Source organism: Mchenga conophoros, linkage group LG7 (genome assembly GCF_057382185.1).
Source record: "Mchenga conophoros isolate Kocher_MC1m ecotype Shallow Benthic linkage group LG7, M_conophoros_male_GT1.1, whole genome shotgun sequence".
NCBI classification, from domain to species: Eukaryota; Metazoa; Chordata; class Actinopteri; order Cichliformes; family Cichlidae; genus Mchenga; species Mchenga conophoros.
Window position 1 is genome coordinate 10,660,808 of NC_140532.1, and position 18,499 is coordinate 10,679,306.

Below are 18,499 nucleotides of genomic sequence, written 5' to 3' on the forward strand. Positions count from 1 at the left end.
CTTATCCTTATCATCAGCAAAACCATAGATATTAGATATGTTAAATTAGTTGGGCGTGTTCCAACAAAACGAAACAAAAAACGACCCTACTTTGGGCATAGAAATTTACATGCAGTATTATTCTGAGTGTGAAATCCTGGTGATACTCACAGAAAGAAGCAGATATTTGCCAGTATATCCCAGTATTTCTCTCTAAAACCTTCTTTTCATATTTTTTTTTTATATTTTAATTTGTTGCTGCTGAATATGTGGGCTTTTGTTTTCCAATTATTTCCAAGTGAAATGTGTTGAGGAAATAGCAAGGCATGTCTTAGAACAGTCTCATATTAAAAGGTCTAGATCTTTAAGTCACTGATTTGAATGTTTATTTAACTTATACTTCAATTAATGTCTAAATCTTGAGCATTGCTAGAGCAGCAAAGTATATAAAAAGTATTGGGACATAACCTACAATCCATTATTTGAGTCACTGTAAAGTAATGGTGTATGTGTATTTTATTATATTTTTGACACTTAGATTTTTAAATCAGTATAACTTCCCTTGGCTTTGCTGACAGTAATTTTGGCGTTGTACTGGAAAGATCAACTAAAATAGTTGGAAATATAAAAAGTAGTACACCTTCCACTTTATCACCAAGGTAATGTTAGACTTTATTTTACTGAGTTATTCAGCCACATGGGAAAAAACAACTCAGAAACAAAAATTTATTTTTCCTTTTTTAATATTAGATGATCTTTGAAGCTGAAACATGTCTTAAATGGTATAAAACTTTCAAACTGCCAAGAAATTTATTTTAAAATAATGCAGCATCGATTCTAAGTCAGTTTCCATTTCCATCTGTGGCAACTTTTAAAAAAAATCAACAGGGGTAGAAGTAATTTACTTTGGGCTTGAGTTTGGCATTTCTTTATTTTTTAAGAAATTTATTGCTAGTTAAATTATAATAATAGTTTTTATAATAGCAAACCGAGCGCTCAAGAGGATCAATAACGATGATCGGTGGAGGGCAGTAAAGCGCCACTGATACCTCTCATATCAATGAAGAAGAAACATGCTCTCATCAGTGAGCGACAAACATGGCTGCCTGTTGGCTACTCCGTTCCCTCTCTTCCAACTTTTCTACAGTTTTGCCTTTACTCGCTCGTTCAGCGTCGCTTTCTCCATTGCAGCTGGCATCTAAGCCTTATTTTGGAAGAACGCTAGCCTCTTCTAGCCGGTTATCAGCAGGTATTCGACTATGCATGTCTTGTATTAGATAACATTAGCGACAGAAAGGACACGATAGCTGCAGCGTGTTTGAGTGTTTCTGTCATACTCGTCGAGGACTTCAAAATCCTCGCTAAGTTCTGAGTATGTTGTGTTATCTTGCAGCGCTTAAATTCACAGACAAACACGAATGGATTCGTGTGGAAGACGGAATCGGGACGGTCGGGATCAGCAACTTTGCACAAGTGAGTATTCCACCTTTGCGCGTGCACTTCACAGACCGGTGCCAAAATGTGATTTCCGGAATTTGCCAGAAAAAGAAGGAAAAAAAGATGATTACTGGTGTTGTCTTAATAAATTATCAACTGATAGTTGATTTCAGAGTTTTATGTGTAATGTGTTTAATTGTATTGGTAAATAGACTTTATATGTTATATATGAAAAATAAAGAAATGGCCTGTTTCGCGAGTATCTTTATGGCTCTGCATTATTCTATCTACATTATAATCAATCCAGTCCTTTTTTGGCCACACAATATCTTTATAATAGTGTTATTTTTAATGCTGCTTGGCCAGATCTCTCTCTTTAAAAATTGACATTTTTATATGTCAAGAGACTTTTTAGCTGGATAAGTAAATGCTATGTAAAAGTCACTTTGTCACAAACTGGTTTATATCATTCTTTAGAGATATGGTTGGCATACGTTTCATGTCTAGGCTGACAATGTTTTGGTAAATCACTCAAATCACTTTTTGAGACAACACTGATTAAAACTGCTATAAATGATTTGATGGCTTACAGTATGTGAAACATATTTCTCTTAAATGTTATCATTGTGTTTTGAAATAAACAGTCCAGTAGCAGTAGAAGCTGCACTCAGTTTTTGGCAGAGGGACTTGTATGTGTCCTTTGTTTGTTCAGGTGTTTCATTAACATTAAAAATGTCTTTTTAAAAGCTATTTTAAGTGGCCAGAAGAGACTGGGTTTATTATTGTGTAAAATACACAGTAGGTAGGTACAATAATATAGTCATAAAGATACTTGTTATTTCTTTATTTCATATGTAGATTATGCGGAGTGCAGCCTATTTTTCAATATAAGCAAATATATTAGACATAAAAACATAATCTTTTTTTTTATGTTTGCAGGTGATGACTTTTTAGCACAATGGCGCTGAAATATGTGCACATGCAAGGCAGATCCAAGATTTAAAGCTCTTTTATTATGCAAGCTAATTAAGGCAATGTTCCCTCACATGGCCCCCAAAAAACTTAAATAACATATATTTACTGACATAAATATAAAGTACAGTTTTTAAACTGGCATTTATTTAAAAGTTTAGAAAGTATATGTAGGACTGACAGTTGTCATTACATTTCTTGTGTGTGCACAACACTCAAACACCAGATAGCAGTGACTCAAATGTAAACACAGACATCCCTTTCCACAACATTTAAATGAAACGCAAATAACTGTTTTGTTTTGTTTTTTTGACATCATACTCTGGTTGTCCTGGCTAAATGTTTTCCCTAACCGCTTGCAGGAGGCATTGGGAGATGTAGTTTATTGTGGACTGCCAGAGGTGGGGGCACAGCTGGCTCAGCAAGGTATGATGTTTGCTGAATAATAGTGAATATTATTAAGATGGGTATAAAGCTTGATCTCATGCATGTCATCGCTGGATTTAGAGTCACCACAATGCAGGAAAGTGGATGGCCTCTTGTCCCTCATGACGTACTTTCTGAAATTTACTCCTGCAGATGAGTTTGGAGCTCTGGAAAGTGTAAAGGCAGCCAGCGAGCTTTATTCTCCTTTAACTGGAGAAGTTGTAGAGATCAACACGCTACTGGCAGACAACCCTGGTCTGGTCAATAAATCTTGCTACAAAGATGGTAAGTACACACATAAACGTCACAGTGCAGTTAGTGGAGGGTACTCTGGTGTATGTATGAGACATTTTAGATTAATGCAAGAGCTTAAATAGAATTAACCAATGACATTACTCTTTGTGGTTTGTCACAACATTGGCATTTTCTTTCGATTGGTGCATTTTTTTCTATATAGATCACTGCTAAAACCTAATGTTTTTTTTTTAACTGTTTTATCACCCAGTATAATACGCGGCAGTAAGCTATGAGGTTTAATCTCTGGACAGTAGATGGCAGTAATACAACACAACATAACAGTGAAGACAGGGTCTACATTAAGGCCATAAAGCTGGAGCTGTTCTATTGTTACATTACATTATATTTCATTAAAATGACCCTTCATTGCACATTTTCTAACTAACATCTGAATATTTGATGTCCAGAGACATTGTATGTTTCAATCTCTTTTCCCTCACTGCATTCATTCCATTTTATTTAAGTTAATTACTAACCCATCACAATTACCTTTATGGCCTTTGGTAGTAATGCACTGCAGAATGTTAAAATAACCTTTCACTTATAACATTCACTCACAGTCTGAAAGCAAAACATAAGCTGTTCACTCTGGTGGACTATTTTACTCAAGCAAAAAAAGTGTGTGTGTGTGTGTGTGTGTGTGTGTGTGTGTGTATATGTGTATATATATATATATATATATATATATATATATATATATATATATATATATATATATATATATATAAAACAGTGTCAGTGACATTTACAAACATTTTCTCTTATAAGGTTTTTAGCTTATATCTTTAAACAATGCAAAGAACAAAATATACTCATATTTTGTGTAGTTATTTTGTTTTGTTTTTTCATGTGAAGCATTTAATGCTACAAGTACTGAAACCAGTGTGCATCTTTGAATCAGAGCTTAGCTTAACTTGATTTTTACACATCTATTATAGGTTGGCTCATGAAGATGAGCATTTCCAAACCTGCCGAGCTTGACAGTCTAATGGATGAAGCTGCATATGAGAGATACATCCATTCTATTGAGGACTGACATAACACTTTTCTGTATGTGCTGTGCACCTTCCCTTTTTCTCACAACACTGGCAGAGAGAGGTGCACAATATGTGCCTGTCCGTTAAAACGCAATACATAGCATTCTCAAGTGGAGCTCTGTAGCTCCAGGCTACTGATCTGTCAGTGCTGTAGAGCTGTGAACTTTAGAATTTCTTTACAGACTTAATTTAGGGGACCTTCCAGCCTGCATTGACCTAATATCCATTGTTGGTTTCTTAAAGCATCAAACCACCAAAAGGTGGAAGAGACTGAGACTAGAATAAAATAGTTACAAATCATTTCAGTGAAGGACTTGAAACTCTGTCTTGGGACACTGTTTGACTTAAAAAGCACTTTTGTCTTTATGGTATTAATTATTTTGATCTTCACTGCATGTATAAGGGTTAAACTGTGGACAGAGGACCTGTGTAATAAAAAATAAATAAACATTTCCTTAAAAAGTCTCTTTTCTTTGTCATTTATTTCTGAAATTTTTATGTTTTATATACGGCTTAAAGAAAAAATAAATCGCACTAATATAAATATATGTATATACACCGCATTCCAAATTATAATGCAAATTGTGTTTAAGTGTCATAAAGATTAGTTGTTTTTCAATTAAACCCATGGATGGAATTGTGTCTCAGGACTCTTTGTATCATTGAAATCAATCTTGGACACTTATGATCATTAGTTTGCCAGGTGAGCCCAATTAAAAGAAAACTACTAAAGAAGGATGTTCCACATTATTAAGCAGACCACCATTTTCAAGCAACATAGGAAGGAAAAAGTATCTCTCTGTTGCTGAAAAGCATGAAATAGTTGAATGCCTTGGACACGTAATGAAAACCTTAGATATTTCACAAAAATGTAAGCGTGATCACCATAATGTTAAGAGATTTGTGGCTGAGTCAGAGCACACATGGGTTCGTGCAGATAAAGGCACAACGAGGAAGGTTTCTGCCAGACAAATACATCAGATTAAGAGAGCAGCTGCTAAAAGGCCATTACAAAGCAGCAAACACTTATTTGAAGTTGCTGGTCCCTCTGGAGCCCTGCGAACATCAAGGTGTAGGATCTTCCAGAGACTTGCAGTTGTGCATAAACCTATTCAGCCACCCCTAACCAATGCTCACAAGCAGAAACGGCTGCAGTGGGCCCAGAACTACATGAAGACTAATTTTCAAACAGTCTTGTTCACTGATGAGTGCAGTGCAACCCTGGATGGTCCAGATGGATGCAGTGGTGGATGGTTGGTGGACGGCCACCATGTCCCAACAAGGCTGCGTCGTCAGCAAGGAGGTGGTAGAGTCATGTTTTAAGCCGGAATCACAGGGAGAGAGCCGGTTGTCCCCTTTAGGGTCCCTGAAGGTGTGAAAATGATTTCTGCAAAGTATGTGGAGCTTCTGACTGACCACTTTCTTCCATGGTAGAAAGAGAAGAACAAAACCATCTTCATGCAAGACAATGCACCATCTCATGCTACAAGGAATACCTCTGCATCATTGACTGCTATTGGCATAAAAGGAGAGGAACTCATGGTGTGGTCCCCATTCTTCCCTGACTTCAATCCTATTGAGAACCTTTGGAGCATCCTCAAACAAAAAATATGAGGGTGGGAGGCAGTTCACCTCCAAACAGCAGCTCTGGGAGGCTATTCTGACATCCTGCAAACCATTCAAGTAGAAACTGTTCCATGGATGCAAGAATTGTAAAACTGCTATCAAATAAGGGGTCCTATGTTAATATGTAACTTGACCTGTTAAGATGTTTTTGATTGAAATCGCTTTTGATGTTAGTGAAATTGATCTACTAATGCTGCAAATTCAACAAATAACCATTTTCAATTCTTTACAATCTATAAAATCTTTTGAAAGTCTGTGTGCGTAATAATTTGGAACAGTGCATTTTAAGTTTTTTTATTTTTGAAAAACATACTGTTTTCATTGGGAATTTTGTTCAGTAACATTTGAATTATACTCTATTGGTCGATGACTCGAAAATTATGCCGACTGTCATTTGAATCGACTAAGTAGCAAAAACAGAAAAATATCATTTGCATAATAATTTGGAACGCAGTGTATGCTGCCATTATTAAACACAGTACCTGAGGTCAAACTGAATATAAACTTTTGAGAGCATTTTCCAGCCCCCTTGCAATCTACTTTTTTTCCACAAATATTTTCCACATCCACATTGGCAGAATATGTCTTGGCATAATTTTTACACTCAATAAATTTGTAATATGTTTACATTCTGTGGCAAATGACTAAAAAGTTTGTAGTCTTGGTCACTTTAGAGAAGTGACTGCCCCACCGGGTACTATAGAGAACCTGTCCTTGGCTGTGGGAGTTCGTCTCGCCCTGCCTCGAGGTGAAGGAGACGGTGGGAGCCCCTCCATTCTCCGATAATCGCTGTTGAGCCTCTCCTTTCTTTGGACTGCCTCATGCATTACACTGGCAGTGAAGTCTCTCTTATTAAGGAAAGCAATGGTCTCGTCCCTCTTTCGGCTCACGTATCCTTTTAAAACTGCGTTGTAGGGGTTTGATGTGGCATCAGCATCCGGATCTTCATGCTGGTGTTTGAATTCCATGCGAGTGATGACAGGCAACAGGAACTGCTTTCCTTGTGTCACCACAGCCCCATCCTTGTGTGATAAACCCAAAGCCTCAGAGACCAGGCGTGGGGGCAAAGGCACCAAATCGCAGCCTGAGCGTTTGTCCACATACTGTTCAAACTCCCTGCGCACCAAAGCTACATCCTGCAGAGACTGATTCCTTCGCTCCTCGAGATCTGTAATTATTCGCTCGGGATACGACTGGCCAAACACCACACCTAAACCGTGAGGACAGCATCGATGTAATAAATTGATATATTAACTGTTAAAACTAAACTATGCAAAGCATGATTCCATACATTTATCTTATTTAAAAAGTGAATTACAATAAAATGTCTCACCTGCACGCCGCAGCATAGATGCAGGACATTTCCAGGGTTTGTGAATAAGCTCGTCAGGCAACTCTGCAAGTTCAGGACACCATTTCCTAACATAGGTACCGTAGGGGTCACAGGTCATTGCTGCGTCAACAGGGTGCATGACAAAGTTCCAGTGATCCAGGCCACACATGCCCCCATTCTGCCACATCATTGCATCTATGGCAACATCTGCATCCACCAGGGTGTCCTAAAAATGGGTTGGATACAGTCAGGAAGTTAAGTAGTACTTGTGAATATTTGTCAGGCATTTGGTGCAATATCTTTGTGAGTGCATTAGTCCCAGTGTGCACACGCATCTCACCTGGAACCAGCGATAGCCTTCTTGCCAAGGCAGATAAAGATATGCTATGAGAAAAGATGCCACTACATGTCTCATGTAGTTGTTCATCCAGCCTGTTTGCCACAGCTGCTTCATGGCTGCATCGACCAGAGGGTAGCCTGTTCGTCCTCGCTGCCATGCCTTGAGGTGGCCCCGATCACTGCTCCACCGCAAAGCCTGCCAGTGGATGTAAAATTATCCATAATGTGGTTTAGGCCTTTATTACAAATTAATAAATTGACGTGGCAACAAAAAAAGTTTACAATTTTATGGTATGGTTAATATTCACTTTGTAGTCTATAACTAATTTCCACCTTGTATGGAGGTCTGATGGATTCCCATGGGAGGTCAGGAAACAGCGTGAGCTGCCAGTAAGCCAAATCTCTCCACGCCAATTTGCGTTGGAACTTTAGGGGTCGACAACGTGCTCCTTTGGCATCCCACATTAACCAGCGTGGACTGAGCTGACCAAAATGAAGATAGGGCGACAAGCAGCTGGTGTTCGGAGCATCTGCCCTGCCTGACTCTTTTTCATATCTATACACACCTAGAAATAGAAATAAATATATGGTGTTGTTCATTGCCAAGTCTGTTAAGATAACCAACTGAACAATAGGTGTCTCACCATCATGAAGAAAGGCCTCTAGACGGGCTTGCGCTCCTCCTTCACTAAAATCCCAGGTCTTTCTAATATTCGCTGCCCAGTCAACCTGAATGCCGAAGAGAAAACAAAGAAAACATTGACAGATGCGTGATTTAAATTATTTTTTAAGTTGTTTTGTTTTGCCTTAGAGCTTTGGTTTCTAACCGTTGTGCCATCCTTCCTGCGGGGCATGCGTGCCAAGCCTAGTTCATCCAAACAGAGCCCCTTTGGCCAGTGGGCAGGTGTAGGGAGAGATACCGGGGGGTCCAGGGGAACTCCTACTGCAGTCCCTGGGTTCTGTCTACAGCAGCTCATGAAGTGAGAGACTGAACCTATTCCTACATCATAAAAAAACAATAAAAGTTCATCAGAATAGCCATATTGTAATTTAGGTATACATTATCAGCAAACCCAGTATGCACATAGAAATATGCTTTGACTAACCTCGAAGGCCAACACCCTCCGTGGTGACAGAATAAGGGTCTCTGAGACAATAAGAGTGGAACATCCTGCATTCAACACCTTGTTTCTGCAGAGCTGATACTACCAGATCATCTCTCTCCTTCAGCCAGGGCTCATACAAGGCATTAGCCAGCACTGTTCTTGCCCCAGTCTCTTTAATCAGCTCCTTAAGTGCCTTCAGAGAAGATTCAGTACTTGTCATCTCCCCATTTGCCTTGAGGACGACAAGACGGCTGCCGATGTGCTCCAAAGATGAACAAAAACACAACAATGCCTGATGCAACCAATATTTACCTATTTAAAAAAGGGAAGATACATTCAGACAATTAGAATACAGAGCCTTACAAACAAGGATTTTGTCAAGAACTATTATGAAGACATGAGACAAAGTATTGCTATAACCACTGATTCCTTGATCAAACTTACAAGCTCCTCCCATAGCCACTGTAATGCCCGTTCCCTCCTCTTCTTTGGGGCTCCAGATGAAGACAGGTATGACAGGTGCACCCACTTCTAGTGACGCCACGAGAGCAGGATTGTCACACAGCCGCAAATCCCTCCTGAACCACAGTAACACTGGTGGTGGTGCTGATGGAGAGCGGGGTAAACCTACAAGGTGCTGGCCAGTACATTTTCGCCTCTGCCGCCTATTCTTAGAGCGTTTTGGTTTCTGTGATTGATCCACATCTCCCTCCTGTTCTGAGACACACACAGTCTGACCTGTCCCGAGTGTCTGCTTATTAGGATACGTACTTATTTGAAACTCCATCTCTCTGGCTGTCTGCGGTGGACTCTCTCTGTTCCAGGATCCAGTTTGATTGGTGCAGTTGCTTCCTTCAGGCTTTAATATAGAATTCAGCTGAACAGATCCTCTCTGACCTTTCATATCCAGTAGAGAGAGAGCCAAAGCAAGTTCCAGCTCGTCATCTTCAGTCTAAAATTTAAGCAGGACAACCCACTGTTATTACTTTTAAAACAATTCTTTAGTAGTTTAAAAAGACGAATGTGTACACTATGCCCTAAATGACAAGACATTAGCTTTTATCAAAAACTACCACAGGTGTTTCAATTATTTAAATGTATTATCTCTTTAATTAGATGGGTGTGTACAGGCACGGCTTGGTTTACACTCATCAAGTACTTCATAAGGGACACATGCAAACCTGTCATTCTTCCTTGCAGACACCTTATTGTAACCCAAATTCTCCCCATCACCAGTTCCGTCTTGTCACTCAGGCTTCATTCAAGCCCCCATCTTCATCTCCAACACCGCCCTCTAGATTCCAGGGGGTCCTGCCCTAATCCCTATCAGCACTGGGATTAAATCCTGCGCTGATGGGCAGCATCACATGCATCTCTCAGGTCCTGTGTCAGGTCTTGTTTTTGATTTTTTTTTCTCCTATTTCTTCTGGACATGACTTTCAGATACTGTTCATCTGCTTTAGATAGTTCTTTAGACCTGCCACTTCTTTTGTCCTCCACTTGTCCACTTTCCTCAAATTGTTTAGGGAAAGTGGAAAATGCCAAGGAAATCACAATTTCCATTTTCTAAATTACTTTTAGACATTTTTAGAAAAAATCCCTACAAATACAAAGAAAACTGAAATGGGAAAAAATTGGGAGACATCATCTCGATGTAGGGAAGCATAGAGCTGCCACCCAGGCAAAATAAAAATAGAGATATATCACAAAACTTTATTGTTCTTACAATATACTTTTCATGTTTGTTCAATATACTATCACGTCATTACAATATACTTAATATCACGTTATAACAAAAAACTTTTTATATTCTACGAACGTAATAATTATGTATATTGTAATGACGTGATATTATGTTGTTCAAACGTGAAAAGTATATTGTACTAACATGATAGTATATTGTGAGAACAATAAAGTTTTCACGTTATGATGTGATATAGCTCTATTTTTCTTTTGCCTGGGTGGCAGCTCAACGCTTCCGTAGTTCTCGGGAAAATATCACCAATTAACGCAGATCCCGGGGCTCCGCATTCACAAAAGGGGGAAACTTTAGCCTTGGCAGTGGTTTGCAGTTTCGGTGAAGAGCTGCTCCTGTACCGCCATTAGGAAATCATTAATACTTATGTATGTTTTCTTTCATTTATTTACGTATTTATTTATTTTAGGTTAAGCTAGGCTAGTAGGTAAAATGAAAAAGTGACAAAAACACAACTAGCTACCTAAAGTTACGTGTATCATCAAATGCTTGAGTTAATCTCTAAAAACGCCAGTCGTTTAATTAAGTCCTGTTACTTCCTTATTGTGTTTTGTTCGTGTCATTTTTTGTATGTATTTTATTTTTGCTGACTTAAGCCTAGGTGTTACAAGTCCTCCAACCTGAATGTACTTCTATTGCTGAAACATTTACTGACCTTGGTGAAATATTCCTGGTAGATGGAGGTGAGACTGGCGTGCAGGAGTCTGTCACCCGTGGACAGAGGCTCGATGAGGGACAGAAACTGTGAGCGGGTCTCTACTTGCCCCAGGATGGACACACACATGGCGAAGAAACCCTCGGGATCCTCTCGACCCTCCAGTACTTCCCCTAACCACCATTTCACTGTGGCTTGGGCATCAGCTCCTGAAGGAGGCATCTTCGAGTAAAAGGTGACTGACATTTTAGTTTGTTAAAAAGATTAAAGCCTAAGCTCTATATTCACGATCATCTCAACCTCCTGAACTACCGGTTACCAAACAACAGCTGATTTTCAGTTACACAAGCCATGTGTCAAATGTTTTGTAACCTGGGGTAAATTGTAATGAGTAAAAAGCACCAGTAGGGGGTGTACAAATCTAATATAAATGAGCTATGCAGGAGGCTAGTAAAGCCCATGGGTGTTAGGCTGGGTTTTTTTTCTTTTCACAGCATGTGAGTAACAGATGGGATTCCTTGTTTACATTTCATTAACTTGGCATTATGGCAGAGCAATATAGACCTAATAAATGCTATATGAATGCCTGTTTTTGACATAGATTTGAGTCGATCTCTGTGTTTCATCTTCCTGTCCACAGCACAATCATTTCTCTGCCAAATCTATACCTGTCAACGAAAATGTTTCATTCCCAGGGTCGCCACAAGCAAAATCCAATCAAATAGAGATCCTTGGTTCAATTTGAAGTGATGTTAAAATGCTGGAGGGGGGGGGGGGGGCATCTTCCTTTGGATAATCACTCTATAATTTTTACATAGCCTTCATCTTCACAGGAATGTGGCCTTTTTCAAGTGCAGCCTGTGATGTGACTGAAAAACAAAGCCAGGAGACAGGAGACGGTGTACCCAGCAGTGATTTTTTTTTTTTTAATCACAGTCTGTATTCAGACTGTTGAAGGGTTGCTAAGTAATTGATTTTTTTAATGAGACCATGAATAAGCTTTTGAAAGTACGCAGCAGGGGACAATGATTTGTGACACTTGTGGAGCAAACTTTAAAATGCTTTGTATAGTTGATAAGCTCCACTTGTGATACTATTACAGGAATTACTCAGAAGTCTTATTTTACTTATATAAAAACAAATTCTCAAGTGTTCGTCTAAAATGCGACTCAAGGCTTCGCAAACAAGGACATACGATCTGAGTTATTCAAAACTATTATGTGAAAAGTAGTGGGAGTGTAAGAAGGGAATATGGTGTTGAGTGCTGTGGTATGTGAATAGAGCAAGACCGAAAGAGAGGGAGCGGGAGAAAGAGATTGAGAGAGAGAGAGAATCAATAGTGTTTAGACAGAGAAGTGGAGTCTAAGTGTGTGATCAATAGAGAGCAGAGAGGAGAGATTAGCTGCTTTTCTCTTTCAAACTAACACTGACAAATTGGTGAATTGGTGTATCGGCCCTTGGGCTAAACGGATTGACCTGCTGTTTCCATGTTCTACCGTGTACTGTCAATAAAGATCTGTGTTCATTGTGGCTCTCAATGAAGAGAGTGAATGAAGCACCAAAAGAGAGAAAAAGGGGAAAAGGAAGGAAGGGAAATAGAGAAGCAAAAGCAAAAGTGCAGTCCAGGTGCCCACGTAGAGCTGATACTCGCGAAATGTCCACACCTCGGTCTCATTAACACACGCGTGTACTCATATGTGCATCCTCGTGCACATTGTTATAAAACCATAATAACGTCTCCAGGAAAATTAATGGAAAGACAGATTAAAAACTAAGTGAGGAGAAACGGGCCACTAGTGTAGCTATTTGCAACTCATAAATCATTCTGACACACCCACGCGCATGTAGACACTTGCATAGACTCACACACGCACATACACACAAGCACACACACGTACTGTAATTAACCACAGGCTATTTACTCTCTCCTGCTGTAAATTAGACATGCAGACACAGTTATTACATTAGGGGGATCTGCCATGCAGAATGCTAACAGGGGGGGAGGAGGAGGGGAGACTCGTGCACATAACAACAACTGGTTCATACAAACATAAACATGCACGTACGCACACACACACACACATGCATGCGTGTACACAAGAAAGAGGGTTTAGAAGAATCATAGACTGACGGGAGTGAAAATGAAGCTGCAGCACAGAGAATAGGGGCCCCCAGCTCTTTGTTCCCTGCTGCATTTCATTATCTGAAACGCCAGCCAACACACGACACACACACACACGCAACGCACCTCCCCCTTCCCTAAAGCTGTCTGCCTTCACTCCATGCATACAGCACAAAAAGAGGGGAATATAGAGATACTGCGTCAGTGCCATTCACTGGCATCTGTACTTGGTCATGGCAAGCGTGTCTGCATGGTCATCCTTCGCAAATCAACTCATCCACACACTGCCCTGAGTTGACCACTTCCATTTAAACCTGTGATCACAGAAAACACAGTCCCATAAATTCTATTTCAAGCAGAACAATGGGAGATGAAGTCTTGATTAAAGCAAGTATTGATACTCTGTCTCAGGCAGCTTGTCTCCATTTAGTTCATCTGAAGTTTTTCTTATTTTTTTTTCTGGCAGTCCTTCAGTTTGTGTGTGTGTGTCCTCTGGTTCCCTCTGCCTCCCTCACCCTTCTCTGTCCCTCTGTTTTCCCACGGTGATCGATAGCTCATTACAATCATTGACTGCAGCTCATCAGCACCTTTTAAGGTCTGGAGACACAGAAAAGGTGTATGTGCTTGTAAGGGTGCATGTTTTCTGATGTGAGCTTATTGACAAATAGAAAATAACCATTCAAATGTCAAACATAACCTTTGTTTTGTTCAAAATGAATTTTTCTGTCTTACAGCCAGTGCTGCGGGTGTCTAGTTTGTCACTTTGTCGCTTTATGGTCCATGGTCTTGGGGAACATCTTATTATGCAACTCACGTGGGTACCATGGTTTGTTGCTATGGTGATTGCCAAGGGAGCCAGAGTATTATAGGTGTTTATCCTAGACAGGAGCAAGGCTACTCTCCGTCTATCAGGACACGCTTCAATTTGCCACACAGTTTGGACCACACATTAAGATCAACACAGTCACAGAGGGACAAAGGGAAAACAGAATACAACACAATCAGGTCCGGATGCGATTTAGTGGATAGATTATTCAGTATTCATATTCCTGGAAGAAAGACCTTGTTCAAACACTCAGTTGTTGGTTTAATGCGTCACTGCAGGGTTTGTTTTTGGAGAGGACAGGATGTGAGCCAAAAGAAGCAAACAGAGAAAAAAGACTGTTAGAGAGTACAAACCATGGTTAAAGGCAAGGAGAAAAGTGTAGACATAAAAAAAGGCAAAATAAAGGAGACAATAGATAGACCTCGAGAAGTCCCCCAAGGATTCAGTCACAGGATGTGGTCTAAGAAAAGCAGTAAATTGGTAAAGAGTGTGAACTTTTAAGGAAAAGGGGATAAAAATAGAGAGTATAATAAAGGGCTGAATAGACAACAAGTCTCTCAGCCCATGCATAAATTACACACACCATTTACATATTCATTATGTTTTGTGTTCTAATGAGAGTATTTGCTTAATAGCATCACCACCACTGCCAGCTTTTGTTTGACTCAAGAGAATTAAAAGAGTGGGAGAAAAAAAAAAGAAAAACAAGGGAGCAAGGGTCATCTTGGCAAAGTGGGTTAGGTCAATGGTATACAATCAATTTTACTGATGATCATATCAATCATATTGCTGTATTGTTCATGTGTGAACGAGCACAACCTACTCAAGGCTCTAGGAGATGTGAAGTGAAACACACATAATGGGGGGTTGGTTAAAGTTAATTAAAACAGCACAAGCTCTCTACAAACTCGGGGCTCTCTTCGTCCTTCTCCTCTTGTCTCAGTGGAATAAGTGAGTGCTGCTGTAATTACCTACAGGGCAGCCACTGAGAGCATTTCTTCAGGTGCCAAAAAAAGTCTTTCAAATGACAGCAAAGATTTGCAGAGTGACTTTAAGGAATGAAAAGTTTGTATGTCTGAAGTGATCTTGCGCATAACTAGAGGTCCAACACATAAAGTGTTCCATACAATGTGAAGCGTTTTTTTTTTTTTGTTAGAAAATAAATGAATGAAATAAGGGGAAAAGAGAGGGATGGAAATGAAGAGACAGGGGGAAGGGCAACGGAGGGATGAGCTACAAATGAGAGCGATGGCGGTGGCAGGTTGGCACAGTGCCATCCAGTCAGGACTTGAGCAGGGGCGGGCATGGGCATGGGAAAAGGGGCGAGGAGGAGAATAAGAATGAAAGAGGAAGAGAAACAGACCTCCATACTGCTACCATGGTGGCACCTTGGCACAGGCATAATGGGGCGTAACGAACAAGAGACTGGGCAGAGAAAGGGAAGATGGGAAAAATATCAGAGGATAGCGGAGCATAGAAGTAAGTGAGATGCCAGCAAGCAGAGGACTCGGATATCGATAAACGACAGAATCATAGGATGTTGAGGAGAAAGATGGACAATACTTTAAATTTGTAAATGCACGATAGGTCGCAGAATGGGAAACAGCGTTGGAATTATTGTAACCGTTATTCAATTTTTCTTCCTTTCTATGCCAGCTGCAGCGTGCCACCCAACGGGCAGCATGCCAGTTTGTACATGTGGCATGCCCGAAGCATTCGAAGCGAATGGCGGAAAACTGTCATAGTCAAAGACGAGGACTCACCTCCGAGGATTTGCTACTAATCACCATTTGTTTGTTTGGACAAAGCCAAGAAGAGGTGCCCGGGCAACGGTTGCCAGCGATTTAGTGATGGCATCTTTTCAGGGGCGGCAAGGGTACAGGAAGAAAGATGGCACCCTGCCAAAGCAACATAATGCACACATTAGTAAACAGAAACCTCCGTACGGTGAGCAAAACATTTCGGATGCCTTGAACGTTTTTGGCGGTGGCATCCCCTCAAGGGAAAGACTGGAAACAGAGATGGCACCATGCCAAACACAAACTGCGAGGCGTTCGCGGGCACGACCAATAGATACACTAAAATGTACTAAATGCCACGGCAAAAAAAGTAGCAAAAGAACTACAAGTAGAACTACAAATGTAGCCGTGGTGGGAGTTTGGGAGAAAAACTATTTCCGTGATGCCAACTCTGCTCAGTGCCAGCTGCTGCACTGAAAGGATGCTGCTGCCCATCACAAAAATCTAAGAGGAGGGATCATACCATTCCAGTATGGGCAGAAAGACTATGTGGAAAGAGAGGAATAATGAGCAAAATGAATAACGGATGCAGAAGGAGGAAAATGGGGGATTTTGTGCTTAACGAAGAACAGTGGGAGTGGGTGGACAAGGATGATGAAGAGCCTCTTTCCTGCACTTGCACACCTGGGATCTTCTTAAAGGGATATCCCCTCAGACTGCTGTGTGTGTTTAAAGGGAGGGATGTGTTGGCATCATCTCCAGGGTGTCAAGCTGTGTTTCTCTATTGCCAGTCAGGGAGGGTTCTGCAGTCATCAGAGGCGGGCAACTGTCTGGGCATCTCATCTGCAGCTAATTAACAGCCACACACTAATTCTAACAGCCGATCATAATTAGCGATTTAATCACTCGTCAACGCTCTTCTCCCCCCCAAATTGTGCCTCCTATTTGGACACGTGCGGATAAGCTAAGGAACGCCGGATTCCTCCCTCACTACCTCCCCCTCCCTCGTCCTTCCTTCCTTCATCCTTGGCTCCAGACTCCAGTGGGATCTTAATTAAGCCTGGGCTTCATTATGCAAATGGAGTACAATAAACGACAGCAGAGGTGGAGTTGGATACAGACTAAAACGGAACGGTGGGAGGGGAGCATTGAAAGTGGAAAATGAAGAGATGTGGAAGGTTACTAAAATCGTCTATGTAATGTTACTACAGTAATTGTAAAGTTGTTGTAACTTGTATGTCTGCAGTGGGCTCACTACCACATGAGACGTGAGAACCAGTGAAACCAGCTCTCTGATTCGCCATCTCTGCTGGCATTGGGAAAACTTCTCTGAAATAACAGCGGATATGCAAAATGTCACTTCTCACAAAGGAAATTTCAAGGAATGGTGAAGGAAAGGGAATATTGACAATGAACCCTGTTAATATCACCAGTTGGCTGTTGTCGTGGATACAAAGGAAGATGGTAGAGATAGGGAGACAGAAAATAGGGAGACAGAAACACTGAGAGTGGCAGCAGCATGGCAGCTAATGTCATCTCAGTTTAATCATCGCATGGGATCATGGGGTTCATGAAAATTCATTTGCATATCATTAAATGGAGAGAGGTTATTTGGTGCGGCTAGCCAAAATGGGATTGGATGAAGGAAGGGGGGGGAAAAAAGGAAAATGTAGGGGCTCGTTATTAAACTGCAATGTTTCATAGTCCGCCAGCCGATTCATTTAATTTGGGCTTAATTAAAATGTGTCAGACTCAATAAATCATTCCAACAGGGATACTATCAGTGTTTCAGTCTGAAAAAAAGACTAATCACTGGATATGCGGTCGGACATTTTCCAATAACATTTTGAGTGCTTTAGTCTAATGTGAGCTTGACCAATCGACTTCCATTTCTGATTTATCTGAGTGGTGTGCATCGAAACAGCCTGTAACTTCTGTGTACAGTGTGAGCACAGGGCTATTTCTGACAGGTGGTGATGCCACCCTGTGTTAGTCAATAAGGGGGCAGCCTGCACTGTCTTTTTGACCTCTGCGATGTGTATGTATGTGCTTGGCTGTGTGCATTTCTCATTTACATAAGTGATGTAATTAGACCACCCTTTCTCATGCAGATCAGTTTGACAACATGGCAATCACTTTAACAGACATGCAGGCGCACACTCAGAAATACACACACAGGACAACACACGCTTGCTGCCGTGACCACCCCCATATCATGGGGAGTCTGTTGTCTGTGAGCAAAAAGTGTAAAGATTAACATAATCCAGCTAATAAGTGTGAGTAATATTCACAGAGTGACGCGTGGCATAGACACTGTCCTGCTGATGCGTATTTGTATCTCATTATAGATGTAAAGTACTGTGGTCGCCAGTGAGGCGGGAGGGGGAGTGGTGACGGTGAGCAGGGGGCCTTCATGAAGTGTGGGCCTGAATAAAGAGACACAGAAGAACAACAATAAACTGCACTACTTGGGGGGGAAAGTTACTCTATCCTTCCTTTGAAAAAGTTATTGATGTAATATAAAGACAAATTACGCGGGGTACCTCATAACCAGGATGCTGGAGATTGCTAAAGGAAGTTTTTCCAATGTCTGCACAAAATTGGAAAGACAAACCTACTGATTTTGTATCTGTTTGTTTACAGTACTGAGAGGCACACTGAGTCAGGTTTTTGCTGCAGAATATAGGAATTATAAATAGAGTGTATTTGCGCTTGCAGGCTAGCTCTGCCACATGATTGATTAGGATGGTGTGACGACCATTAAAAAGTCATTTAAAAGATGGATAGGGACCACATTTCCAAATAAAAACCACTTTATACCTGATGAAGTGCTGAACAAACTCTCCTTC

General features: G+C 40.7%; 2 protein-coding genes across 2 annotated transcripts; one reads left to right on the forward strand and one right to left on the reverse strand.

The window, feature by feature from the left end:
- Positions 1 to 1,050: 1,050 nt before the first annotated feature.
- LOC146569604 (glycine cleavage system H protein, mitochondrial-like) lies at positions 1,051 to 4,613 on the forward strand. Its single transcript, XM_085282028.1, has 5 exons — positions 1,051 to 1,228; positions 1,373 to 1,452; positions 2,751 to 2,814; positions 2,968 to 3,099; positions 4,050 to 4,613. The coding sequence occupies exons 1-5, from the start codon at positions 1,078 to 1,080 to the stop codon at positions 4,145 to 4,147; spliced, it is 525 nt and encodes a 174-aa protein (XP_085138154.1). The 5' UTR covers positions 1,051 to 1,077; the 3' UTR covers positions 4,148 to 4,613.
- LOC146569605 (uncharacterized) lies at positions 4,605 to 12,939 on the reverse strand. The gene is made up of 9 exons (XM_085282024.1): positions 10,964 to 12,939; positions 8,997 to 9,504; positions 8,553 to 8,864; positions 8,274 to 8,446; positions 8,091 to 8,175; positions 7,780 to 8,012; positions 7,448 to 7,642; positions 7,108 to 7,333; positions 4,605 to 6,984 (listed from the first exon to the last, which is right to left on the reverse strand). The coding sequence occupies exons 1-9, from the start codon at positions 11,207 to 11,209 to the stop codon at positions 6,440 to 6,442; spliced, it is 2,523 nt and encodes an 840-aa protein (XP_085138150.1). The 5' UTR covers positions 11,210 to 12,939; the 3' UTR covers positions 4,605 to 6,439.
- Between the last annotated feature and the right edge of the window lie 5,560 nt (positions 12,940 to 18,499).